Genomic DNA, 27,847 nt, shown 5'->3' with positions numbered 1-27,847 from the left:
GGGAGATTCTGTAGAAAAATGACTTGTTTTGTTTTACAGATAGATGTCATGGGAGGAAAAGAAGTGTTGGTCATAGTGTTGCAGGAATGGGAGGTGTTGGCGTCGGGGGTGATACTGATTGAAAAACACTTAAAAGAATAAATTGTAGTAATGTGTATCTGGTTTGGATCTGGATTTGGACATAGCACTTGTAAAAAATATTGAGGAATATTAATTTTTTTTAAGAACTTAGGTGTGATAGTGATATTGTAATATTTTTTAATTTTTAAATTATGGGGTGACATGTTATGACTCATGGGAAGTGGAAGATACGTAGATGAGCAAGAATGGTATAAAACTGATAATTTTTAAAGATAGGTGATAGGGTTCATTAGATTTTATTTTTCTATGTACTTATTAAATAATATATATTTGCCTGAAACATATATCAAACCCTGACCAAGACAGTGTTTTATTCAACTTTTTGACCTCTGCCATCTGATAGGCAAATAGTGGTATTTTGTGGTAATTCCTATTTTTTTTGAACTTATTTTGTTTTTTTTATTCGTTGTTCCTCAATTTGTTCCTAATTGAGTGTAAGGTTTTCTATGCACAGTGCTATGCTAAGTAAATTAGATAAAAGTGGCCTCACTTCTCCAGTAAATTGCACATTTATGTGGACACATTCACACAGTGGAAATACAGGTAAGCTCAAATAATACAAGCTCTGAATGAATATTTGGGTATTTAAAACATGATACAGATTGTATTTAAGAAGAAAAGGACATGGGATAAGAGCCTTTACATCATGATGCAGTGTATTTTAAGAAGAGAAGGATATAATTAATGTGAAAGTTGGAATTGATGGCTGAGTGCTGTGGAAACTAGTCCACTTCTTTTTCTATTTGTACTTTTTTTGTTGGCCTGTTGACCTATTGCTTGTTTTCTTGACACTTCTCTTTACCTGATTTCCCTTTTATAGGCCAGTTCTTTTTTTTTTTTTTTTTTTTTATTTATTTATTTATTTTTGGCTGCTTTGGGTCTTTGTTGCTGTGCGTGGGCTCTCTCTAGTTGCGGTGAGCAGGGGCCACTCTTTCATTGCGGTGCGCAGGCTTCTCATTGCGGTGGCTTCTCTTGTTGCGGAGCACGGGCTGTAGGCACGCGGGCTTCAGTAGTTGTGGCACACGGGCTCAGTAGTTGTGGCTCACGGGATTAGTTGCTCTGCGGCATGTGGGGTCTTCCCGGACCAGGGCTCGAACCCGTGTCCCCTGCATTGGCAGGCGGACTCTTAACCACTGCACCACCAGGGAAGCCCTATAGGCCAGTTCTTACAAACTTACTTTAGCGGCAATAAAAAGGAAAAATGAAGAAATAAATTGTACACTACTCTCTAAAACCAGTATGTTCTGTAATCAGTAGGGTTAAAACTTTGGAATAAGAACATGGTCAAAATGTCTTTTAAGTGGCTGTCTGATTATATATTTGCTATAAAACTACTTATGTCTCTCTAGGTTGGCAAATAAACAAGATAAGGAAGGGGCTTTAGGAGAAGCTGATGTGATTGAATGCCTGTCTCTGGAAAAACTGGTCAATGAGCACAAGTGCTTATGTCAAATAGTAAGTTTTGGGGGTTCTTCTGCCCTATGAATTATGTTTGGTATAACTTAGTTTTTGTAAAGGTGATAAGCAATTAGGGGGTAGGTAGCTAACAAAATAATTTATTAGTGTTTTAAACAAATTTTTTTAACCTGTTCTCACTTTTTTAACAGTTCTCACTGTTCATTTGATATTACTTATTACAGTGATATTTGTTTTCTATTTAGTTGTTACTGACTTCTATAAACTATCTTTCATGATTTCAAAGACTTTAGGTTTGCTCTTTGTTTAAGACATTGCTGACAGGACCTGCAAGTTATACAAACATGTCATGCTATAAATTTTGTAAAATGGTAAAAGTATAAATACAAAATTTATACTTAGGAGAAGTTTATAATGAATTTTGAAAAATTATATCAAGAGAGTTTTCATACAGTCTTGAGAAGATGGACTGAGGATTTAATCATTTATTCTGGTTTCAGAAAATGATTGTTAGGCTGTCAATCTTAAAAGATGGTTACAGGGAACTCCCCGGCGGTCCAGTGATTAAGATTCTGCACTTTCATTGCCAAGGGTGCAGGTTCGATCTCTGGTTGGGGAACTATGATCCCACAAGCTGTGCGGTGCAGCAAAAAAAAAAAAAATAAGATGCGTACTGCCATAAATTCCCTGGTATAACAAATTAAAACTTTCTGCTATTTTTAATAAGGGTATTTTTCTTCTGTAAGTTTAATTTTGTCTGTCAGTGAGTTTGTTTAAAATTTAACTGTCAACTTCTTGTGTCATAATCGCTCTCAAAGCTTACAGATATAATCCATAAAATATTTCCACTCCTACGTACATACTAATGTAGTGATCACTGCAAAGGTGTGTTTTGTAAGTTAAAGAAGCAGGTGCTTCATATCATTAATTTAATGGGTTAATTAATTTTGATTAGCCAGTAATTATATCTTCATGGTTTATGAATAAATTTTTGTAGAGATCTTTTAGTTTTAATCTTTAAGTCAAATAAATTGCTGTTTTTAAGGAACCTTGTTCAGCAGTCTTGGGATATGGAAAGAAAATTGACAAGTCCATTAAAAAAGGCCTTTATTGGCTGCTACATATCATTGCAAGAGACTTTGATGCCTTAAATGAGCGCATCCAAAAAGACACAACAGAACAACGTGCTCTTGAGGAACAAGAGAACCGAGAGCGGGCTGAAAGAGTACGAAAATTGCGAGAAGAAAGGTAGGTAGATTAATTTTGTAGCACAGTGCATGCATATGAAAACTCAAAAACACCACACTTTTATTAATAATTTTTATTGGTTTTGTCTGTTTAAGTTCCTCTTTTTTGTATGAAGGAAGATACTAGGTAAATTTTTTATTTCTGTAGACCTGCACAAGTTTGGTTGATAGGGTTCTAAGTTTGGTTGATAGCACAATTGGCATCTAGTGGGAAGAAGCCAGGGATGCTGCTAAACATTCTGTGATGCACAGGGCAGTTTCCCATAGCAAAGAATATGTCAGTAGACTGAGAAATCCTTCATTAGTCTCAGCAAAGATAGAAGGTAAGCAGTTAGTGGATCAGCCAGCTGAAGCAAAATCTGATCTTCAACACTAGTTTTGTCTGAAAGTGGACTAAATTGCACTATCTCAGGTTTTAAAACATGTGTTTAAAATTATTTTAAAAATATATTGCCTAAAGGGAAATTTTTAAAATAAGTTTAGCAAACTCTAAGTTAAAAAAAATGTTTATGTAAATTCTACCACAGAATCAGTTATAATAATGTTAATGCTGGAAGAAAGTACTCAGATTTGATTAGAAGTTGAATTTAGTTCTTAATCCCAAGATTTCTCTTTCTTTCTCCACTTACATGGCAGGGGAGGGAAGAAACAAAAAGATTTCTAAGTGAGCTCCTGTGAGATCTGAAGTGGTCTTCCATCTACCTAAGTAATATTGGCCTTCCATTTGCTTTAACAGTTGCAGCCTGGTAGGCAAGAACCCACTAACTGCCCTTGGTGAGGTGCTCCTTTATGCTGTCAGGGAAATCCTCTGATTACTGGTATCTTTCATTTAATTCAGAGATAGGACTTAAAGGAAAATATTTGGAGAGATAACTCTTCTGTCCTCAAGGGCTCAGTAACATGAGCAGGTCAGTCATCTCGGTCTCTCTTGATAACAATATGAGGTTTTAGTTCCTATGAGAATCTTTTTTTTTTTTTCTATGAGAATTTTATTTTCTATTCTAGTGTATATTTTCATGATATAAAGCTCAGTACAACCAGTCATGCATACAAATATACCTTCCGTGTATTTATAAAAATAAAATATATGGCCATACTTTTCTAAAGGCTTCTTTGCTTTTCCTCTACTTAGAAAAACAAAAAGAACAAAAAAATTGAGTTGGGTAAAAGAAATCTAATTAGTATTTTTTTTCAAGTTTTTACTTTTTCCATAAAGATATTCCAGGTCATGTTATGGCAGGCTTTTCTGGTACCCCATTCCCCTTTCCTCCTTTCTCCTAGCCATGCCACTTGTGGTCTGAGTCCTCTTCTGTTGAACAGAGACTGCATAATTAAATTTAGACAGGAGTAATTAAAAAAAAAACTTTTTATTGTTAAATACAATCTAATAGGTTTGGATTTTTTTGTTGGTTTGGATATTTCTGAAAAAACAGTAAAACAAGCTATTATTGGTATCTGAAAATAGTATATTAATACCAGATACCTGAAATTGCTTACTAATAAATGAGTAACATTAATGACTGTTGGGACTTCCCTGGTGGCGCAGTGATTGAGAGTCCACCTGCCAATGCAGGGGACACGGGTTCGAGCCCTGGCCCGGGAAGATCCCACATGCCGCAGAGCAACTAAGCCCATGCACCACAACTACTGAGCCTGCGCTCTAGATCCCGCGAGCCACAACTGCTGAGCCCGTGTGCCACAACCACTGAAGCCTGCACACCTAGAGCACGTGCTCGGCAAAAAGAGAGGCCACTGCGATGAGAAGCCCGCACACTGCAATGAAGAGTAGCCCCCGCTCTCCGCAACCAGAGAAAGCCCGCACACAGCAACAAAGACCCAATGCGGCCAAAAATTAAAAAAAAAAAAATTAAAAAAAAATAATGACTGTCCTGTAAGTATGTTTATATACAGAGTGCTTTCACATATATTTCTTTACCTGAAATAACCCTATGAAGTATGTATTTTATCCACATTTATGGGAAGGCAGAGGCTCAGGTATCCAGATAGATATCCAAGGTCATAGAAGTAGTAAATTGCAGATCTCTAAATTTTGGCTTCCTAGGTTCAGAATGAAAGGATATATCTTTCCATCATAGAACTTAATTAATAAGTGCCGTAGTAATGAACATTGACATTGTTGTACTATATACTATTGTTATACAGTCTAGTTGCAGATCTACAATAGTTATGTTTCTATCTTCAGCTGCTTCTTTTAGTAACTTATTACCTTCATCTATGGGGCAACATTAACTTTAAATCACAGAGTAATAAAAGTCTCAGTAGTAACTAATATAGAAATACTTATTTAATCTAAGTGATATAGGGCAATTATTTCTATAGCCTCTTCTACTTATGCAAAGCAACAGTTGTTATCTAGTTCATTTATGATATATAACTAGACACAGCTCTTAAGACGAAGGTTAACAACAGGACTTATTTATCTGGTTAACATCAGTGAAGAGGACAGCATTTGTTTGGGAGGGTTATTAATAAATTGATAAATATAAACCCTTGTTACATAGAAAAATAATTAATATGCATCACTGACATTAAGAACTCAGTCATAGGGAATGTCATTTTTGTCAGCATTTCTTTCTTTTTTTAATTTCTTTCTCTCTTTCTCTCTCTCTCTCTCTCTCTCTCTCTCTTTCTTTTTGGCTGCATTGGGTCTTCATTCTTGTGCGTGGGCTTTCTCTAGTTGCAGCCAGTGGGGTCTACTCTTCGTTGTGGTGCGCGGGCTTCTCATTGCAATGGCTTCTCTTTGTTGTGGAGCACAGGCTCTAGGCATGCAGGCTTCAGTAGTTGTGGCACACGGGCTCAGTAGTTGTGGCTCGCGGGCTCTAGAGCGCAGTCTCAGTAGTTGTGGCGCACGGGCTTAGTCGCTCCGCGGCATGTGGGATCTTCCCGGGCCAGGGATCAAACCCATGTCCCCTGCCTTGGCAGGCAGATTATTAACCACAGTGCCACCAGGGAAGTCCTGTCAGCATTTCTTTCTTTTAAAATTCAAATGATTAATCTTAACATGGGGATAGTGGCCTGTTACCTGCATAAAGATATCTGAAAATCTCTCAGTAATTCAAAGCCATGTCCAGATGTTTAAATTACTGAACTCAATAGCCTTAAACGTATTGGAAATGTTCTTAAACATGGTTCAGCATTTTCTCATAAGGAATTCCGATTTTTTTTCCCTCAAACAATAGAGAACAAAGAGAGCGAGAGCAGGCTGAACTCAATGGAACCAGTGGTCTGGCTGAGTTGGACCCAGAACCAATTATTGTTAATCCTTTCCAGCCAATAGCATCTGTAATCATTGAGGTATGGATGGTGGCAAATGTAATTTTTATGTCTTAAGTTATAAAGTTGGAAGTTCAGAAAGGAGGCAGGGAGATAGAAGTATTTCACCAGAGATTGATTATTTGTAAAAGAAATTAAATGGGGGAGATGGGTTAAAGGTTTGCTGCTTTTTCTTCCTCTTCAAATTTACCTTCTGATCTAGTATAAAAAGGGAAGATGACTTCAGAATTAACTGAGAATGAAAATAAAGATTGAATGTAGCAACTATCACAGTTACTGTTCTGATAAATTTTTTTTGTCACTTATTTCATGTGATAATAGTATGTTTACTCTTATTTACATTATCTTTATCCCTGTATTGCTATTACTATCCCTTTACAGTAATATTTAAATGCTTATGGTGCATTATAGTACATAAATGATTTTCTAGTTATTTTCCTAGGATACTTAATGTTTGAAACTATAATAAATTTTCTTATATCTGAATATTATTTATTTTAATTTTAAATATCAGAAGTTTTACCAAAATTAATGTGTAGATTTTAATCATGAAGAAGTTACAGGGTTTTATATGTGTGTGTGTGTGTGTGTGTGTGTGTGTGTCTGTGTCTGTCTCTCTGTGTATCTGTGTCTTTGTTTTCATTTTCTACTGGTGTTCGGAGTTTGCATTGGCCCTGCTTTAATCATCTTCAGCAGCTATGCCTCCTCAGTGGCAGAGCTTCCTAAATCTCCTCTCCGTTCCCTCAGAGCTTAATGTGGCAGGTGGCTTGCTGGACCCGCCTGTATGTTCTCTATTCCTCTTCCCTGTCACTGCCTCCTTCCACACAGGTACTCATCCGGAAAGGTGGATGATTATTTCTTCCTTGGGGCTGCTGCTGAGGAGGGAGGCAGCTCCACAGGTAAGAAGATGAGTGTAGAGTTTTTGGTGTTGCTTTGTGTTTGCAAAATAATTGGTAATATGAGATATTTGGTCTGAAGTTAGTTAAATACTAGAAGGTCAGCTGTATTTAATCTTTTTATTAACCCCATTGCATTTACCTTAAGCGTGTGCTTTTCTAAGTATAGTAAAGCAGTCTTAATAACTTGAGCTACTGTTTTGTGTCCATAGTATTAAATATTGTGTTTGTCAAGTTTTATATTCTTTTAAAAATATTGGTAGAGGAAAAGAAAATCAAGTTTGGTTTTTCACTTTGAAACATTGATTTACTCTATATGTGTAATAAAGCTCACCTTATAAATAATGACCAATTATTTTATAGTACCATGGTTGTAAATTACTTAGAAGGCCTTAGCACTTCTACCAACGTTGTATTTTTCACAATATAAAGATAAGAACAATACTGGTATACAGCACAAAATATCTTATATTGAAGTCCCTGAATTAATTAGTGGCATGGGGAAAGTACAATTATTATGCTTTTAAAATACAGTAATTTTAAGAAGATCATCAGTAAAGGAATGAAATAAATGGAAATAAATTATCCATAGTCTCTCTTTTTTACCAGGCAAATTTTCTTTTCTTCCCCATAAAATTCCTCCTTTAAAACATTACCTTACATTCATTCCTTTGATTTTATCACAGACAATAAAAATGGTGAGGTATTGGTTCCAGAATAGACAAACAGATCAATGAAACAATAGTAACAAACCAAATTATATATAAGCATTTAGTGTAAGATAAATGTGGCATTTCAAATCTGGGAGAAAAGGATATTGGGACAACTGAACAGTCATTTGGAGAAAAGTAAAATTATTGAACACTGTATACCAAATTAAATTTCAAAAGACTTAAATGTATAAAAAAAGAAGCCTTAAAAATACTCACATAATACAGTTAGACATTTGTATATACTTGGAGGACGTTGAAACTTTCAAAGCAGGACAATGAGGCCACAAATCATAAAGTGAAAAATAGGTAGATCGTATTATATTCAGTATTTAAAGAGATGTTATACAAAGTTAAAGACAGAAAAAAAACCCAAGCTAATCCTAATGAAAAATATTTGAGACCCAGGGAACAACAAAAAAAGAACCCTTAAAAAATTACTGTGTAAATAATGAGACTCTAGTAGAAAAACAGGCATTGGGTTATCATGGGTAGTTCCTTAAAGAAAAATTAAAATGGCAATAAGCATATTTAATAACTTATCTTCAGTTGTATTGATAATAAAAATATTCAATGATAAATCAAATCAACACTGAGGTAAAAAATATTTATTAGTTTGTCAGAGATATAAAAGATTGATAATGATTTAAAAAGCATTAAAAAAGATGTCACGGGGAGGACTTCCCTGGCAGTCCAGTGGTTAAAACTCTGTGCTTCCACTGTATGGGGTGTGGGTTCGATCCCTGGTTGGGGGATTAAAATCCCACGTGCCGAGTGGAGAGGCCAAAAAAAAAAAAAAAGATATGGGAAAATATACTCTCTCAACCCTTTGCCTGTGGTGTAATTTTACTTTAGTTCTTCTGAAGGAAAGTTTGTAGTATGGCACATTTTAAAATGTGCTTACTCATTGATCCAACAGCTTGACTGTTAGGAATTTATTCTAAAGGAGTAATTCAATAATTATATTTCTTATAATAGTGAAAGGTTGAAAATCACTTCTTTGTCCATTGATTGGGTATTGGTAAAATAAGATGATAGAACCATTCAAAACGATTGTATAATTGATGAAAGTAGTAATGGCTTACACATATATCATTATATAATATTTTCATAGCTAACACTTTACTATGTACGTGTCATGCAGTAGTCTAAGCACTTCATAGGTTCATTGACAAAGAAAGAAATGTATATTTTTAAATTAAAATTTCAATTCTTTTTTGTTTAAAAATATACATAAATATGTATATATAGACAATCAATCACATTTATGTATGTTTGTGGATGGTGTATGTCTGTACGTGTGTGGGGTAGGCAAAGAGAAGCACCTCTTAGTGACTATATATCAACCAGTGGTCATCTCTAGATTGTGGAATTACTGGTAATATTTGTCTTCTTTCTTTATACTATCTCTGTTTTCTGAATGTTTGACAATTAGCGTGCTTTAATGATATATTCAACAAATAATTTTTTAATAGAAATATCACATTGCCTGGAAGTTACAGAATGCTCTTGGATTATTTGATTTCTCCCTTAAAACTACCTTAGATATGACCATTATATTAAAAATGATATATTTCATTTTTGTCAGAATGAAAAAAAACTTGAAAGAGAGAAAAAGAGGCAAAATGTGGAGGAAGACAGTGATGGCTGTCCCCTGAAACATAAAATGGAGCATGAGCAAATAGAGACACAGAGCCAGATCAGTGACAGTAGCCAAAAAAACAATGAGTTCGGAATAGTAGAAAATTATAAGGAGGCATTAACACAGCAGTTGGAAAATGAAGATGAGACAGACCAGCAGTCATCAGAATCAGGTGATAAATCTAGTTATTAAAAATATATATACTTATTTATTTTTATATTTATTTTATTTTTAAGTTTTATATATTACATATAACATAAATAATATATATAAAACTTAAAAATATCTCTTTCATTTGTCATGATTATTTTCATAAAAAATGTATCGCAAGATTTTTCATCTCCAAATGCGTTATTTATCATGGTTTTCTCTTGAATTTTAGGTAATCATTAGTCAGTTTGCTAATTTATGTTTTTATTCATGATGCCTTAAAATCTAGTCCTTTGTAACTTAAAAGAATTTCAGCTGAAAATTCATTTTCAAAAATTTGGAATATTGCATAGCCCCAGGAATCCTTGGAATGTATTTAAAACCTTTAAAGCTTTTGGAGGTTTATTTCGTTTTTCTTAATCCTCATAATGTTATGATCAGCATCATTTCCTTTATTTACTTGTTATTTCTATAGGATGCAGACATAATCAGTTGAACATTTTGAAAGCTTTATCAAATAGCCATATTACTCTTATTTTAATATTATACAACATCTGCAATTCATAATTACTTTACTTTTTCTAAGTGGTTATGTAATTTAACAGGAAGTTCACATCTTTTGGTATCATAGAGAGAGCCTCTGCCTTTGGACTCAAGACAACCTAGGGTAGCATCCAGAATTTCTCATCTACTAGATATATGTTACGTTATATAGTGTTCTTCAGTCCTCGTTTCCTCTCTAAAATGGGGTTGTCATCTTTTTTTTCACCAGGCTTTTAGGTTTACTTATAATAAAAGTAACCCTATAGTGTTCCTAGCACAGGGCCTGACACATCGGAAATACTCAATAATCATTGCTTCCTTGCCATTCCTAGTTAGCAATATGGTTCCATGGTATATAAGAATTTTTGTACAGTATCAAAGAGTTTATGAAAATAAGATCTCAGTCCCTGAGCTGCAGATTAGCTAACATGGATATTTTGCTATATAGAAATAATTAGATTTGAAAGTTATAGTTTTGTAATTTGGGAAGTTAGGGTAGCCACATTTGTACCCATATCGCTCTATCAATAGGGTAAAACAAAAAGTAGACTTAAAGTGGCCTCTCAATATATTGGAAGAACTCTTTCAAACACTAATATGTTGTTAAAGAACAAAATGATTTGGTAGATGATTTGAAAATATTATTTAACACAGCACTATGTTATTTACCATAGCAATCCTCGGGTACATTATTCTCATTATACAGAATAGGAAACCAGGGCCTTGGAGAGGCTGAGTAATTTAAGATCATACGTCTCATCTGTGGCTGTACTGAGACACGCTTCCCTCAACTTCAGGTCCTCTGCTTCGTATCCTATGCTTGTCCATGACCCTGCTCTACTGCCCATCCTAAAGTACCATATGGTTCTGGAGGCTCTCTTTCCTTTCTCCCAGCTGTAAAGCTTACAGCTTTAATTGTAAAAAGATGTCTCTGTTTCTATCTAGAGTAAAATGTTTCAAGTGATAACTAATTTATTTAGAAAAATAATGTTTCTAAATATATTTGTATTTCTCATTGCTTTATAGGTTTCATAGATGTTGGCTGCTTGTTGTATAAAAGATAATTTCCATTTTAGAAAATGTATTATATATATAAATTTAGCAATTTGGGATTGTCAGTGAAAATATTTCAGTGACTTTGACGTTTGGTTATTTAACTACTATGCCATCCTGGTTCACGTTGTTAAAGTTTACATGTTAACAACACAGATGCACTTAAAATGTTCATATGTGCTTAAGTGAGAATCTGTAAATAGTTATTTTTAGAAAGATTACAAATTCAATTCTGTAAGGTCTAATAATGTGAGTTTTGGTTACATATATTTATATTGGGCATACCTTATTTGGGGGTTATTTTCATGGATAATGTGTTTAGATTTGATTGGGGTGTTTTTTCACATCTCAAAGGATTATTTTTGGACTTATACCTAGAATCATTCTGTGTATCCTGCTGAGACAAACCAATACCTCTCCTTTTTCCCCAGGTCATTCTGAGTTTCATGGAAATCCCTGCAGTTGGATAATTCCATTTACTTAGTATGATATTTGGGGAAAAAAATGTTACTTTTGGAAATATGGACTTTTTTTGTATTCCAAATCACCTCTCATAGAACTTAAAATATGGCTTTTTGCCATTTGTGTCATATTCATCAATCATTCATCCAATAAACCATCACTTAAAAATTTATTCTTAGTGAAGGCAAGTTCACAGTTCATTATTGGTAACAATTTTTAAGTTGAATTGAAGATATATTCCTATGGTAATAATAATATCAATATTCTAATTCTGTTCATTAGTTTTTATTATAGCAGTAACTTCTTCACAGAGGCATAAAGTTTCATGTTTATATTCTTACAGATAACAGTAAAAAGAAAACTAAGAAACTAAGAATGAAAAGGAGCCACCGTGTAGAACCTGTTAATACAGATGACTCTGCTCCTAAGAGTCCAACACCACCCCCACCTCCTCCTCCTGGTGAGTAAACTGATGTTGATACTGAATTTAGAAATACTGCTTTAAACATTGAAGAAAAAGAAAGAAATTATGCAGTTTTTATTCAGTATATTTATCATCTTGTGAATTGTGAAAAAGGTAGAATTCTTTGCTCCATCTACTTTGTTCAGAATTTATCAACATAAATATCTATTGCTTTTTTTTACTCAGAAAAAATGTTTTATGAAAGTAAAAAAATAAGTAAAAATTAATAAGAAAACTTTACCTAAGCACTTCTTATAATGGATTCAAGTCCTATTTGAAATATCAGTACCCAGATTGCTAAAAGGAATTTAAGTTTAAGGAATGGACGGCTAACATGAGCTTTTAAAAAATTGGATCTTTCATCCTGAAAGTTAACATTTGAAACCAAGATGTGTGAGTGTTTCCATTATATTTCCAACATTCATCCCGACCTTCTAAGCTGTTATGAGGATTAAGTGGAATACTGCATATAAAGCACTGGGACATACTAACTGCACAATAATTGTAATTTTTTAGCACTGGGCATAGTACCTCACATACTCAATAAATATCAAACGTATATGTTTATAGTTTCCTTTTAGCCCTGCTAGAAGGCTTTAGATGGTAACATTTTCCTTTGAGAATTATTTTAAGACTCATTTCTAGTATTCCATTTAATAAGTGTACATTTCTTTTAGTCTCTGTTGGGGGTTAGAATAGTAGCCTAAGGTTATTTATGATGGTAGTGAGGATGCTTATATTTTTAACGAAAGGTAAATAAAAACTTTAAGCAAATATTACCAACCTATAATTACATTTTTAAATAGAAGCCATTTAAAATGGGTTTATGGTTATTCAGTACTGCATCATTCAGTATATATGAATTGATATTGAAGTTATATACATTCCTGTCAAGAAAGGGATCCTCTCAACAGACCTAAAGAGATATTGTTTAACAGTGTTTTTAAATGTTTTTCTTTTTCTTTAGTTGGCTGGGGAACCCCCAAAGTCACTAGACTTCCAAAACTTGAGCCTCTTGGTGAAACACGTCATAATGGTAATGCAAAAGGATCAGTTTTCAAAGCTCTACGTACCACATTCACTTTTCTTTACCTCATTACTTCAACAAACTTTTACTTTTGGAAGCCTTTCAAATCCACAACCATCCTTTTTCATTATACTTCACTTTTTGTCATTTATTTATTTTTTTATTCCTAAGTGCCCTTTGCCTCTATATAATTTGATTTGACCTTGACCTTAGAATACAGAGGTAAAGACCGTCAGAGCTTGTGTTTATCCATTATATATTAATGTAAATAGTTGTAAAAGGGAAAGATTTTTAAATAACTTAAATTAAATATGAGACAGTACAATTATAGTGTTAAAACTTCATTGTCCTATATATGCTCAATATACTCAATGATAATGCCGCATAATTGTTCTTTCTCTGCTTCTAATGATACTCAGCTGCTGTATATTACAGTGAAGTAAAGAGTAACACAGTTTGTAAGATCAGAGACCAAATCAGTAAGCCAAATAAAGTTCAGCTAAATAGAAAGTTACTAAAGGCTTCATTGACTAAAGAAAACACTTTTTTTTGGATGAAATTAATACAAGGTTTGGTACAGCTAGTATAGGGCATAAGAACTTCACCTGGAAAACTAGAGAAAGGACAGTTGGGAGTAGAGAACTGCCTTATACAACAGGCAGAAGTTCTGATTTCAGACCATCAGCCCAGATTCTTTTAATAAAATATTTCTAAAATGCAGAAGGATAATTTTATATGTATATAGTAACTCAATAAACTTCTTTATCAAGAACATTTCTTCTCCTTTCTGATAGCTCTGTTTACCTAATCTAGAACTTGGTTTCCTAAGAAGACCCATTTACTAGGGAAAAAAAAATTCAGAACTTTAATCTTTAGAAAAGCATTATATATAATTTGAAATTATATTGAACTGTATAAAATATTTTATTCAAAAAGTACATAAATTTAAATGTGCTGGTTGCTTTCTTTTTCTGAATACTGTGTCAATGATGAAATATTTCTTCATAATCATTAGTGAAAATTAAAAGATTTTTTTCAATTCTAAAGACAGAAAGTTTGTCCTTAGACTATATCAAAATTACAGTGAAATCACGTCTTTTTGGTTGCTGACTTTACATCATGATGTTTTTATTGACTATAATAGGTTAATTCCTGTTTTATTACACTCTGAAATTGTGTATGCTAGACTACATTATCAGTTTAAATATTCACTGTGTTGTTAGAAACAATTAGATAATGCTAATATATGTGTGTATAAATACATATACATGTGTGCATGTATTTATACACAGATATATTAGCATTACCTAATTGTTTCTAACAACACAGTGAATATATATAAATACATGTATATAGAGAAAAATACTAATTTCTCATATAACAGGTACTATTTTTTCTTACTGAATTAGGCGTCCAACAAACAACTGTTTTGTATCTGACACCACCTAAAACATTGGTGATGCCAAGATGAATAAGACGTAAATTCTACTTTTCTGGGGGTCCTAGTCTAACATAAAAGATAACACTCCAGCTTACTATAGTATATGTGACAATTCACAATGTATGGTGAAAGGTTCTATGGTGTACAATTGGAGTACTGTGCACAAACCGCCTAGACAGTGAAAGTGGTATTAGAACTGGGTCTTTGAAGAATGAGAAGAGTCAGTAAGTAGAAGAAACAGACTATTCAGAGGTGGAGAGGTGGGAAAAGACATTGCTTATTTGGAAAACAGTATGAAGTTACTTGTGACTAGAGCTTAGGTTCATGTGGGTAGAATGGGTAAGAAAGAGGAAATTTAAAGTTACAGAGAGTGCTGATCCTCGAATTATGGCTTATAGCCAGATTGTTTAGGGCCTCACATGTATGGTAAGATGTCTGGACATGCTATAATTTTACAGGAGACACTATATATTTTTAGCAGAGAAATAGTATTACAAGATTTATTGTTTAGGATAATAATTTTTGTCACAATGTAAAGTATAGACTAGATTGTGGTCACACCTGAGGTAAGGATCCCAGTTAGAAGCTGTTGCAGTAGTCAGAGTGAGAAGTGAGGAATAGGAATTGGAATGGAGAATAAAAATGTATGCAAGGAATATTTGAACAGTTATAAGTACTATATGATGAATGGATGTATGGGCTAAAAGGAGAGAGGAACAGGAAATTATTTGGCTCAGGGTGCTAGAAGGTTGGTGCTATTTCTAAGACTGAAAATACATGAGGAGGAAGGAAACCTGCTCTGGAGGTGTCTGTAGGCTTATCTATTTGGAAATGTTTATAAGCCAGTACAAATAAGATTCTGGAGCTCTGGAGAAAAGGGACACAGGTGGGTGGGAGGGTATGTAGGTAGTTTTTTTTTTTTTTTCTGTTGTCATCACACAATAGGAATGCTTTGTTCTGTAATACGTGTTCTGTAATTGTTTACTGAATGAATGCAGTTGAAAGAATGATAGTTTCCTGTTTCTGAGGGAAAGTATGTAGAATAAGGAGAAAAGAACTAATGGTAGCATCTAGGGGGAACATTATAGTTAGAAGCAAGTAAAAAAGAGGTTGAAAATGGGCTAAGAAGGTTGTTTTTTGTTTTTGTTTTGTTTTTCTTTGCTTTCCTGTATTTATTTTTAAATTAGAACTCCTGGGAAAGAATTATAATCAATTAGTTAAGTTTAAGACCACCATTGTTCTAATATATCAGTTAATTTTAAGTATGTATCAATAAATTTAACTTCTCAGAGCAAAGAATTAGACAACCTAACTTCACAAGTTTTAAAATATCTTTATTATTTTTTCTCATAAATTTTAAGGCAAAGTATACCTTATCTAGGTAAAAAAAAATGTACAATCAACTCTGCTTTCATTAACGGAGAAGAAAGTAGGTATAATAAATTTAAAATTTTAATTAAAAAGCTTAAATTAGTTTTTAGTGTTTATCATGAGATTTTCATCTGAGATGCTGATAGTTGCCAGTTTTATAATCTCATCCTCTTCTCTTCCCTAACTTTGTACACATTTATTTGAATGTGGTTGATGGCAAGTAGACAACAGATACATGACAAACAAGGGTAAATAATTAAAATTTAACTACATTTGGGTTTGGCACTTAAAATTTACTGAGATGAAAACAATTTGTTGTAGTCAAATTAGGAATTAAGGCAGATTCTTATTTGTTCTTTGATTAGAGACATTTACCTTGATGGCAATTTAATTTTATTACTTTTCTAATTTCTTTTACTTTCTGTAAACCTCACTCTGTGTAACAGGTAAGACAGATGCATTCTTCACTTTGTAAATACTCTCAATCTGTACTTCATCAACATGTTATGTGTTACACATTATGAGAAATAAATCCAAGATTCTGTTAGCCAAAAATACCAAGTACAAAACTAAAGAATATTTTCAAATCTTAAAACATGAATGAAGATTAAATTTTGTATGTTAAAAAGTTTGAAGCCCTTTATAAAAATGGGTATCAATTAATTTGGTCCTATCAGTTGGGCACTATGATCAACTTATATCCCCTACATTTAAGGCAATAAGAAACCTATTTTGTGTAGAATGATTTAATTCTGGCAATGAAATAATACAGCATCAACTGCAAAAAAAATATAATTTCTTGGGAGGGAAAAAGATACTTCTTGCCATGTGTATGTGATTTATCTTTTTAGTAGGGTACTTTTAAATTCCAGAAGTAAAACATAATAGAAACGGTATTCATTCTGGTTTAATCTTGAGTTCTGTTATGTGTTATAATTCTCATTAATTTTGAAATCAAGAAGTTAGAAAAGGCATACTTTAAATTTATCAAAATAATTGTCTCTTATAATTTTAATTATAGCAATAGTAATAACTGTATATACTATGTGACTGGCATATTGCTAAGTACTTTAGGTACATTATCTCATTTTAATTCTTCTAATAGCCTTGTAAGATGGGCAATTTTTTGTGTGAGGAACCTATACCCCAAGGTCACATAGCTATAAGTGGCAAAATCAGGATTTGAACTTAGGTCTGTCCAGCTTTGAAATCCATACTTTGAATTCATTATATTATACTATTACATTAAGATTTGTTAGAGCATCATTGCAGCTTAGTAGTTGCTTTAAATTTAGTTGCTTGGACAATCATTTTCTCCTAATTTTTTTTAAAGAGGCAAGAATATACAGTTTATTATTTTAAAAATTTTTTTGTTAAGTAATGATATAGCTGTGGCAAATCAAGTATTGTCTATGGTACACTCTGGTAGAGGCTGCAGACTGATGACACAAGAGCAAATCTGACTGTTTAACCAAACTGATGTTCAAAATGTTTGAAATAGGGGGTACATGATGTTAGTATGTCTCATTACTGGTGGTGTTAACCTTGATCATTTGGATAAGGTGGTATTTGCCACATTGTAAAATGTTACTGTTTTCCCTCTTTGTAATTAGTAAATATTTTAGAAGTGATTCTTTAAGATTATGCAAATATTCTGTTCTCCACAAACTTTAGCCTACTAGTTTTGGCCTCCATCATTGGATTGTGTCTGCAATAATTATTACTGTGGTATTTGCCTAATGGTAATTTTCTGTTTCTCATTCTTACATTGAAATTTATTCAGATTCATTATTTTATTTATTTTTTATTTTTTCCTTCCAGTTTTATTGAGATATAATTGATTTAAAGCACTGTATAAGTTTAAAGTATACAGCATAATGACTTGACTTACATACATCATGAAATGATTATCACAATAAACTTAGTGAACATCCACCATCTCATACAGATAAAGACAAAAGAAAAAGAAACTTTCCTTGTGTGGAGAACTGTTAGGATTTATTCTCTTAACAACTTTCATATATAACACACAGCAGTGTTAATTAATTAATCATGCTTTACATTACGTTCCTAGTACTTACTTATTTTATAACTGGAAGTTTGTACCTTTTGACCACCTTCATCATCATACAAAGATACTAAGTTATTATTGACTATATTCCCCACTCTGTACATTTCATCCCTGTGACTCACTTATTTTGTAACTGGAAATTTGTACCTCTTAATTTCCCTCACCTATTTCACTCATCCCCCCGCACCCCACCCTACTGCCCTTGCTACCCACCTCCCCTGTCCAGCAGCTATCTGTTTGTTCTCTGTATCTATGACTGTTTCTGTTTTATGTTTGTTCATTTGGTTTTTTTTTTTAGATTCCACATGCTAGTGATATCATACAGTATTTGTCTGACTTGTTTCATTTAGCATAATACTCTCTAGGTCTATCCATGTTGTCAGAATGGTAAGGTATCCTTTTTTTTTTTCTGGCTGAGTGATATTCCAGTGTGTGTGTGTGTGTGTGTGTGTATGTGTGTGTGTGTGTGTGTGTGTTTGTGTTTGTGTATCACATCTTCTTTATCCATTCATCTATTGATGGGCACTTAAGGTTGTTTCATATCTTGGCTATTGTGAATAATGCTGTAATGAATATGGGGGTGCACATGTCTTTTTGAATTAGTGTTTTTGTTTTTTTTGGAAAAATACCCAGAAGTGGAATTGCTGGATTGTATGGTAGTTCTATTTTTAATTTTTTGAGGAACTTCCATACTTTTTTTCATAGTGGCTGCTGTGCTGTTTACATTCCCACCAACAGTGCATGAGGGTTCCCTTTTCTCCACATCTTCACCAACATTTGTTATTTGTGTTGTTTTTGATGATAGCCATTCTGACAAGTGTGTGGTGATATCTCATTGTGGTTTTGATTTGCATTTCCCTGATGATAGTGACGTTGAGCAACTATTCACGTGTCTGTTGGCCATCTGTCTGTTTTCTTTGGAATAATGTCTATTTAGGTCCTCTAGCCCATTTTTTAATTGGGTTGTTTGTTTTTTTGATGTTGAGTTGTATGAATTCTTTGTATATTCGGATATTAACCCCTTATTGGATATATCACTTGCAAATATCTTCTCCCATTCAGTAGGCTTTCGTTTTGTTCATAGTTTCCTTGCTATACAAAAGCTTTTTAGTTTGATGTAGTCCCATTTGTTTATTTTTGCTTTTGTTTCCCTTGACTGAGGAGACATATCCAAAAAATATCGTTAAGACTGATGACATAGAGCGTACTGCCTATGTTTTCTTTTAGGATTTTATGGTTTCACATTTTACATTTAAGTCTTTAGTCATTTAAAATTTATTTTTGTATACGGTGTGAGAAGGTAATCCAGTTTGATTATTTTGCATGTAACTCTCCAGTTTTCCCAGTACCATATATTGAAGAGGCTGTCTTTTCTCCATTGTATATTCTTGCCTCCTTTGTCATGGACTTTTTTTTAGTGGCAGCCCTAGAGTTTGCAATATACATTCACAACGAATCCAAGTCCACTTTCAAATAATACTATACAACTTAACGGGTAGTGTGAATGCCTATAATAACCAAAGAATCCTAATTCTTTCCTCCTGTCCCTTGTTTCATTGCTATCATCCATTTCATTTATATATAAGCATACATAAGCATATATATAAGTATACATAAGCATACATAAGCATTTATATATAAGCACATATGTACATGAGATATGCATATAAGTATATATAATCAAATACATTGTTGCTATTAGTATTTTGAACAAACTGTTATCTGTTAGATCAATTAAGAATATGAAAAATAAGTTTTCATTTTACCTTTACATATTTCGTCTTTGATACTTTTTCTTTCTTTATGTAAATCTGAGTTTCTGATGTTTATTATTTTACTTCTGTCTGAAGAACTTTTAACATCTCTTGCAAGGCAGGTCTAGTGGGAAGATTCCTTCATTTTTTGTTTTTCTGAGAAAGTTTTTATTTCTCTTTTACTTTTGAGGAATAATTTTGCAGGGTATAGAATTCTAGGTTGGTGGCAGTTTTTCTTCTCTAAATACTTAAAAAATTTCACTCTACTTTCTTCTCGCTTGCATGGTTTCTGGGGAGAAGTTGGATGTAATTCTTACCTTTGTCCACCTACTGGAAAAGTGGTTTCTCCCCGCTGGCTTCTTTCAGGATTTTTTTTTCCCTTGATTTTCTGTAATTTGAAAATGATACACCTAGATGTAGTTTTGGGGGCATTTATCCTGCACAGTGTTCTCTAAGTTTCTTGAATCTGGTGTTTGGTGTTTGACATTAATTTGAGGAAATTCTCAGTCATTATTGCTTCAGATGTTGCTTCTGCTCCTTTCTCTCTTCTCCTTCTGGTATTCCCATTACATGTATGTTAGACCTTTGGTGCTTGAACAGTTCTCAGATGTTCTCTTTCTTTTCTTTTCAGTTCTTTTTGCTTTTTAGTTTTCAAGGATTCTATTGATATATATCTCTTTTCCCAGCCATGTCCAGTTTACTAATAAACCCATCAAATGCATTCTTCATTTCTGTTACAGTGTTCTTTTCTCTTTTTCCAAAAGCATTTCTTTTTGGTTCTTAGGACTTCCATCTCTCTGCTTACACTTCCCATCTGTTCTTGCATGCTGTCTACTTCATCCATTAAAGCCCTTAGCTGATTAGTCATAGTTGTTTTAAATACCTGGCCTGATAATTCCAGTATCAGTGCCATATCTTGTTTTGATGCTTGCTCTGTCTCTTCAAATTGTGTTTTTGCCTTCTGGACTTCTTTTTTGATAGTCCAGCATGATGTACTTGGTAAGAGGAACTACTGTAAATAGGCCTTTAGTAATGCCGTGGTGCTGTGTGGTGGCAGGGGAAGCATTCTATATTCCTGTGATTAGGTCTCAAGTCTTTTAGTGAGCCTGTGCCTCTGGACTGTTGACTTCATAAGAGTTTCTCAAATTTTTTTTCTCCCCCATTAAGTGGTACAGAATGGCTAGGGCCAGCTGGATTGGTTATTGCACTTCCCCAGGTGGGTTAGGTTCTGATAATACCCCAGCGGGTTAGGCTCTGGTTAACTAGTTTCCTCCAGTGCAGGCCTTGTTAAGAACAAAATACTCCAAGGTATTTCATAATGGTTCCTTTTCCCCTGCTCTGCTGTGAGCAGGAGGGGATTTTTCTCCAGTATTTACTGTGGGAATTTGTTCAGGCTCCTGGAGCTGAATCTCACAATATCGGAGGGGGTCCCCCTTATGACTTAATTTCCCTGGAGTTTTTAACTCTCAGGCTTGTCCACACTGAGCATCCAGCATTTTGTCAATCACATTTCAAGTTTTCCTACCTGGGCACTGGTTCCCTCAGCACTTTCTATTCATGAATGTCTGGCCTGGTAAACTGAGACTTCCTGTGTTTGCCTGTCTCTCCAATATTGAGGGCAGTGGTTTGTTTTGTGACCTCCCTCCTCTCTTATGGATCCCAGAAGAACTGGTGATTTTTTAGTCTTTCAGCTGTTTACTTCTCGTTAGTATGGAGTGACTTCCAAGCTTCTTAAATGCTGTTAGGACTTTGCTAAATTCATGTTTGTTAAGTAGAGCCCCTGGCCTCAGTTCAAAAAGACCAGAAGAGAAATTGGAATAAAGAAATTACTCACAGGTCCTGGAGGAAGTACATGACATGCTTCAAGGGTTCCACAGTGGGATGTGGGAGGTCAAGGCAAGGTGTAGGCAGAGAACTGCAGTACCTGGGCAACATGCCTTTATTAGGGCCTGTGGGTGGAGTGCTTTGGGGTTCCCAGGCTAAGGCCAGATTGGTCAGTTCAAACCAAAACAGCGGAGTTTTGGTAAGTTCCTCTGGGGTATTATCTAAGGGAAGGCGAGGGAGACAGTTGATCACGAAGGCCATTGGGGAAGTCATATCAGGAACTTAGCATTTACTTGTGATTCTGCAGGCTGTTTTCTAGAGCATGTTCTTGCATGAGGTGCTAGTATCTATTTAAGGCCCCCACAGGCCACTTGGCCAGACAAAATAGATGCTGAGGTAGCAATACCATGGAGTAGCTTAGCTAAACTCCAGCACATGCAGAACTGGAAATGGGCCCCTAAATATATTTTTAATATATTTATTTCAAGTAATCTTGAACACCTGTGCTTCTAGAATAATTTTAATGTAATAGGCCAGACAATACTTACTTACTGAAGGTTTCCATATGCTATTAAATTTATAAACCTAAATTTATGATAATTAAGGGCTAGGAACTTATTATGAAGTACAAATTAAGACTTTCTGTATCAAATATGCCCTAAATCAATGAACTATATTGAAGCATCATTGTAAAAGATTCCTATGTACCAGAACACTAAGATAATTAATGAATTTTTCTCTGCAAATTCCTAGAAGTAATAGCCATTGGAGAAGGACATGGATTGTACAAATACTGATTTTATCAGGGCTTTGGCAATAGCTTCCATAAATTTTAGATGTTTGTTGTTGTTTTGTTCTAATGTGAACACTTAATTGGAAACAATAATAATATATACATTAGGTGCAGCTTTTTATTAAATCAAGTAGAGAATAATTTATAACCTAGCGTTATGAATTTACCCTAGTGGTTGTGTTTTGAATTTATTCAAGTTTTTTTGGATTCTGCCTTTTCTTTCCCCTGTCCTCCCCAACCATTGCTTCACCTGTAAAGTCAGAGTGTCTTACTCTTTTAAAGGGGGAAATTAATTAATTGTGTCAGAAATCTTGATTTACCATAACACTTGTATATTTTTGGTACCCCTTCTTTGCACAGACTTCTACGGGAAGCCACTGCCTCCCCTGGCTGTGCGACAGAGACCTAACAGTGATTCTCACGACGTCATATCATAACCAGCTCATGTGGACGCGCTCTGTTAAGGTCGGCAAGATGAGCTGGAGGACCTTCTTTCTCACAGGAGAAAAACCCTGAACATCGATGACTGGGACAAGACAACCATAGCAGTATCAGTGAGCCAAAGACCTGACTGTTTTGATAATTACTTACCCATGGTCTTCATGGTTCAAAGAAAAAAAAAGAAGCAAAATGACCAGCAAATGGGACAAGCATTTGGACCAAGTTAGCAAAAATTACTGTTGACTCTGATTTATACATCCCCACTCATGGGCATATTCCTGAAGGAAAAGCTGTTCAGAAAAAGAGCCAATGGACTCTGTACACTTTCTTTACTATTTGTTTAATAGTCTTTATTTCTGTATCTTAAACATTTGTAAGATATATGTGCATGGAAAGGGAATTCTTAGGAATTTATAACCTAAATTCTTAACTTTTTATATTTTTCTAAAACTTTGGTTTAAGAATTTTAATTACTAAGATATTGACTGTGCACTTTTCTATAGATGCTTTGTTTAAATTGTGTCTGGAAAATGGAGTTGATTTACTTGACAGACATGAGCTACACAAACAGGATATATTTATATGGTTTGAGGTATGTTTTATAATAGTACTGTTCTTGAAATATACATCCTAATTTTACCTTATTTTAAGATATCTTTTTAAAATCGATTCTCAGATTTTTATTTTACCAAATTATGTTATTTGAAAACACTAATTAATTAATTGAATTTTTGTTGTTGTTTGTTTTCTTTGGTGATGTTCCCAATAAATGAGAGACATTTGCAATACCTTTTGACTTAAATGCTTTTTAAATTAATAAAAATGTTTTCTGAGATATTATTAAAAGTCCCAATAAACACCTCATTCAAAGACTAGATTTTTCAGAGATCAGGGTGCTCCTTCTCACTCCCTTGTTCTATCAGAAGCTTCAGTGACTCTTTTAGGTTATTCTAATTCTTTTTTCCCTTGAAATTAAAGGCAAAAAGACCGGAAAAGCTACTGTAGTCCAGAGACTTTATTTTATAACCGGGAAATACTTGGGTACTAAAGAAATAAGAATGAAATGGTGGTTTAAATTACATTTATAAAGAAATAATTCCAAAATAATTACTTAATTTAAAATAATGGTACTTCTCTTGCACTGAAGAACGGCATCTATAGAATTGTTTCCTCATCTGGCAGTTAGACAAACTTTTAGGTATATATTTTGAATAATAGATTCAAATGTTTAATTAAAAGTATCCATTTACATCAAGGTGAAAATAACCCAGCAGTCCCCAACCTTTTTGGCACCAGGGACCATCCCCCCCACACACCGTCTGTGGAAGACAATTATTCCACGGGTAGTGGTGGGGGGTTGGTTCAGGAGGTAATGTGAGTGATGGGGGGCGATGGGGAGCGGCAGATGGAGCTTCGCTTGCTCGCCTGCCCCTCACCTCCTGCTCTGTGGCCCAGTTCCTAACAGGCCAAGGACTGGTACCGGTCTGCAGCCCGGGGGTTGGGGACCCCTGCCCTAAACAGTAATAACCTTGTTAAAATTGGTCAGTTTGGCAACTTGTACTGATAGCAGACTTATACTGGTATCTGACAATAACATGATTAAGTATGTCTAAGTTTAATACGATTATTTACTTTTAAAATGTTCCTTTAGAGCATCACATTTTATTCACATTTTTTAACTCATTGAACGCGTTTATTAATCAGCTCACTTACTACTGTAGTCAACATCATATGCAGTTTTTTGGAGTTTTGTACATGGGAACTACTTAGCACACTGAGTAGAAAAAGCATTCTATTTCAGATACAAAATTCATAACAACCTAAATTTGATACGTGACCGAAGTGTAAGGAAAAGCAACACAAGAAGACAGAATGTAAATTTTGAATTGGATTTTAGAGAAAAAACTTGTTTGTATATCTTTTTTGGTTCCTTTTTGTAAAATTTACATTTATTCATTTTCTAAAACCTAAACTAACACTTTTGCCATTTTTAATATTCATCTAGTTTGGGAATAGATATAAATCTTTAAAATTTTTGTTTCCTACCAGTGATTACTGTAGTGTACAATAATTACTGAGTCCATTTAATAAAAATAAATAAAAATCATTTTCAAGATTTTGAAGTTAAATATATGATAAAATGGAATAAATGTTTTATATCTCTCTCAAAAATTAATTTGTATTCTTAAAGCATTCTAAAAATATTTTTAAAGTTTTGTAAATCCAGGTGGCTTTGAACAAGTAAATGCCTATTTTGTTATATGCTGCATTTTTATTCTTAATCATTATGAATTATGACATTTTCACACAATAAAAATAATTTCATCAGTATGCTGTTTTGCTTTTCATTTGAGAAACTTAAATGGTTTCTTTTTGGTAACAAAATAAAGAATTTAAAAAAATATGATTGTTGACATTTTAAATCGATAGATTAAAATGATAAATTTTTTGTTACTTTACATGAAAAACTTTTTTCTCTGCATGCATTTTTATATATGTGGGAAAGAACATTGTCATTTTAAAGGCAGTTAAACATACATCATATCACCTTATGTTTCTAGATGACTTGATGTCTGTCTCTTGTTAAGGTAAAGCTACTAACCAAAAGATAGTTTCACTTTTTTGAAAGATAATTCTCTATACTTTTATGTGTAAAATGCACATATAACATATATACAATTTTGTATGTAGTTGATTTAAGTAGAAAACTATTTTTAGAAGCAACACTAGAAAGAAATGTTGCAAAATGCTAATAGTGAATTTTTTAGTTATTGGTCGTGTGTTTTCCTCAATTTTTCAAACTAGTTTTTTGTAATTTGTCTACTTTTATAATGGAGGAAGCAAATTCATAATTTTGTAAAAATTAAGTGCCATGTTTTCTGCAAGTTTAAAATGAAATGCTCTTTTAAGTGTCAAATGATGGAATAGAATTCACCTAATTTGTAAAACTTTCTGTGAATAGTCGAGAGACATTCAACAATTGAATATGCCATTATATTTGAGGCTGATCTCTTACTAAGTGTTCTTTTACTATGACAATATTTTATTTTATTTGAAACTTGGTTCTATATGCTACACTTTTTATGTTAGTTTCTCTCATTCCACACTAAAGAAATACTATGCTTCCAGATGGCAAAACTTATCAAAAGTGAAACTGCCTATACAAATAAAGTTGTAGGTTATACATTTTGTTATCCTTGGCTTTACTATTTAAGTTTTTCTCTAACTGAAGTATACTTTGCAATTGAGATTCTGCTAATACTGACCTTCTAATTTATCAAGAAATACATTCTAGTGGATCCAAAAAATAAATTCATATATTTCAAACCTTACATTAAAGAATGGTGTAAATTATCAAAATAGCAATAATCCATTGTCTTTGTGGAAGCAATAATAGTCTATTTTTTTGAGAAAAAATAATAAATCAGAAATGAATTTCCTTTAATGAAGGGGATCAGTTTATATTAAAGGGAAAATATGAAGAAAATCATTTGCCAGTTTAGAGCATGAGTTGTAAATTCCTTTTGTGTGCTGATGAGGAAACAATTTATGTTCTGGGTAAACGAACCAGTGGTCTCCAAATTTTATACATCCTCTTCAGTAAGCATTTTTAGTATACATTAAATATAAAGTTACTGTATTAGTTTGCTAGGGTTGTCATAACAACAAAGTACCACAGACTGGGTGGCTTAAACAACAGAAATTTATTTTCTCATAGTTCTGAAGCCCGAGTCCAAGATTAAGGTGTTGGCAACCTTGTCTGAAACCTCTCTCCTTGGCTTACAGATGGCTGCTGCTAGTGTCTCAGTGTGCCCAAATTTCCTCTTTATAAGGACACCAGTCAGATTGGATTAGGACCCACCCTAAAGGGCTCCTTTTAATTTAGTCACCTCTGAAAAGGCCCCATTTCCACATGCAGTCACATTCTGAGGTACTGGCATGGGAGAGTGGGTGGGGGAGGGGGGAGTTAGGGCTTCAACATGAATTTTGAGGGGAAAAGTCTCAGCCCTTAACAATTATATACATGTTCTCCTGTATTTTGCATATACTCCCCTAAATTTTTTTTAAAGATTAGAAAAAATTAAATAAAAATACAAGTTATTATATTCAGTTCCCAGTCCCAGTGGATTGTCTGCTGGAGTTTGTACACACCACTTTGGAGGACTATGATTAAAAAAATGAGAGCATCAGCTAACTAGCTACTCACCTAAAGTGAAGTTCAAGATTGCCTATAACTATGCTTTGTTCTCTTGCTTTGATGGTAGGTTTCTCTAGTGTCTTTTTCTGCTATTCAATTTAAGGAGCTTACACTCTCTTGATGTCAGATTGTTTTACTACAAATCCTGTCTTTACCTTCTTGATGCATAAACCTGAACGTGAAGGGCTTTGAGAGATGTTTTATATAAATATGAAAATTCATAAAGTTTATTCTGAAACACTTCTTATATCAAATGACTTCACAATAAAATTGCTTATGTATGTAAAAATTATTTTCCTGCATAGCAGTAAGTCCTTATATTCTTAAGCTGCCTCAGTCTTTAAAAATAATAATAATAATAACAATAATAATTTTTAAACCCTAGTACAATTTCTGGTATTTGTGTCAGCTTAATTTCTTGTCTCATGTCTGCAAAAACAAGTCTGCCTCTAGCCATTTCTATTCTTTTTTTTTTTTAATATTACATAGTATTTATTTATTTTTATTAATTTTTTTTGGAGTATGGTTGCTTTACACTGTTGTGTTAGCTTCCACTGCACAGCAAAATGAGTCAGCCGTACACATACAGATATCCCCTCCCTTTTGGACTTCTCTCCCATTTGGGTTACCACAGTGCATTAGGTAGAGTTCCCTGTGCTATAAAGTATGTTCCAATCAGTTGTCTATTTTATACATAGTGTCAATAAATTATATGTGTCAACCCCAATCTCCCAATTCCTCCCTCCCCACTCCTTTCCCCCTTGGTATCCATACATTTGTTCTCTACGTCTATGTCTCTATTTTTGCTTTGCAAATAAGATCGTCTATACCAATGGTCCCCAAACTTTTTGGCACCAGGGACCGGTTTCATGGAAGACAATTTTTCCACGGCTTGCCCACTGCTCACCTC

At 33.8% G+C, this 27,847-nt stretch overlaps 1 protein-coding gene across 2 annotated transcripts in view; it reads left to right on the top strand.

The window, feature by feature from the left end:
- The window catches only part of ARL13B (ADP ribosylation factor like GTPase 13B), an 81,608-nt gene extending 56,827 nt beyond the window's left edge, over nucleotides 1-24,781 (top strand). Inside the window, exons 4-10 of one of the 2 annotated variants that reach the window (XM_059921347.1) lie at nucleotides 1,491-1,596; nucleotides 2,603-2,805; nucleotides 6,005-6,119; nucleotides 9,293-9,518; nucleotides 11,898-12,014; nucleotides 12,985-13,053; nucleotides 22,659-24,781. In XM_059921347.1, coding sequence (XP_059777330.1) covers nucleotides 1,491-1,596; nucleotides 2,603-2,805; nucleotides 6,005-6,119; nucleotides 9,293-9,518; nucleotides 11,898-12,014; nucleotides 12,985-13,053; nucleotides 22,659-22,735 — 913 coding nt within the window. In that variant the 3' untranslated portion in view covers nucleotides 22,736-24,781. The remainder of the gene's footprint in view (nucleotides 1-1,490; nucleotides 1,597-2,602; nucleotides 2,806-6,004; nucleotides 6,120-9,292; nucleotides 9,519-11,897; nucleotides 12,015-12,984; nucleotides 13,054-22,658) is intronic. The other variant, XM_059921348.1, reaches the window with a different exon arrangement.
- The last annotated feature ends 3,066 nt before the right edge of the window (nucleotides 24,782-27,847 follow it).

This window comes from Balaenoptera ricei, chromosome 4, assembly GCF_028023285.1.
Source record: "Balaenoptera ricei isolate mBalRic1 chromosome 4, mBalRic1.hap2, whole genome shotgun sequence".
In the NCBI taxonomy this organism is placed as follows: Eukaryota; Metazoa; Chordata; class Mammalia; order Artiodactyla; family Balaenopteridae; genus Balaenoptera; species Balaenoptera ricei.
The sequence above is the reverse complement of the archived record's forward strand: the minus strand, read 5'-3'. Positions and strand labels throughout refer to the sequence as shown.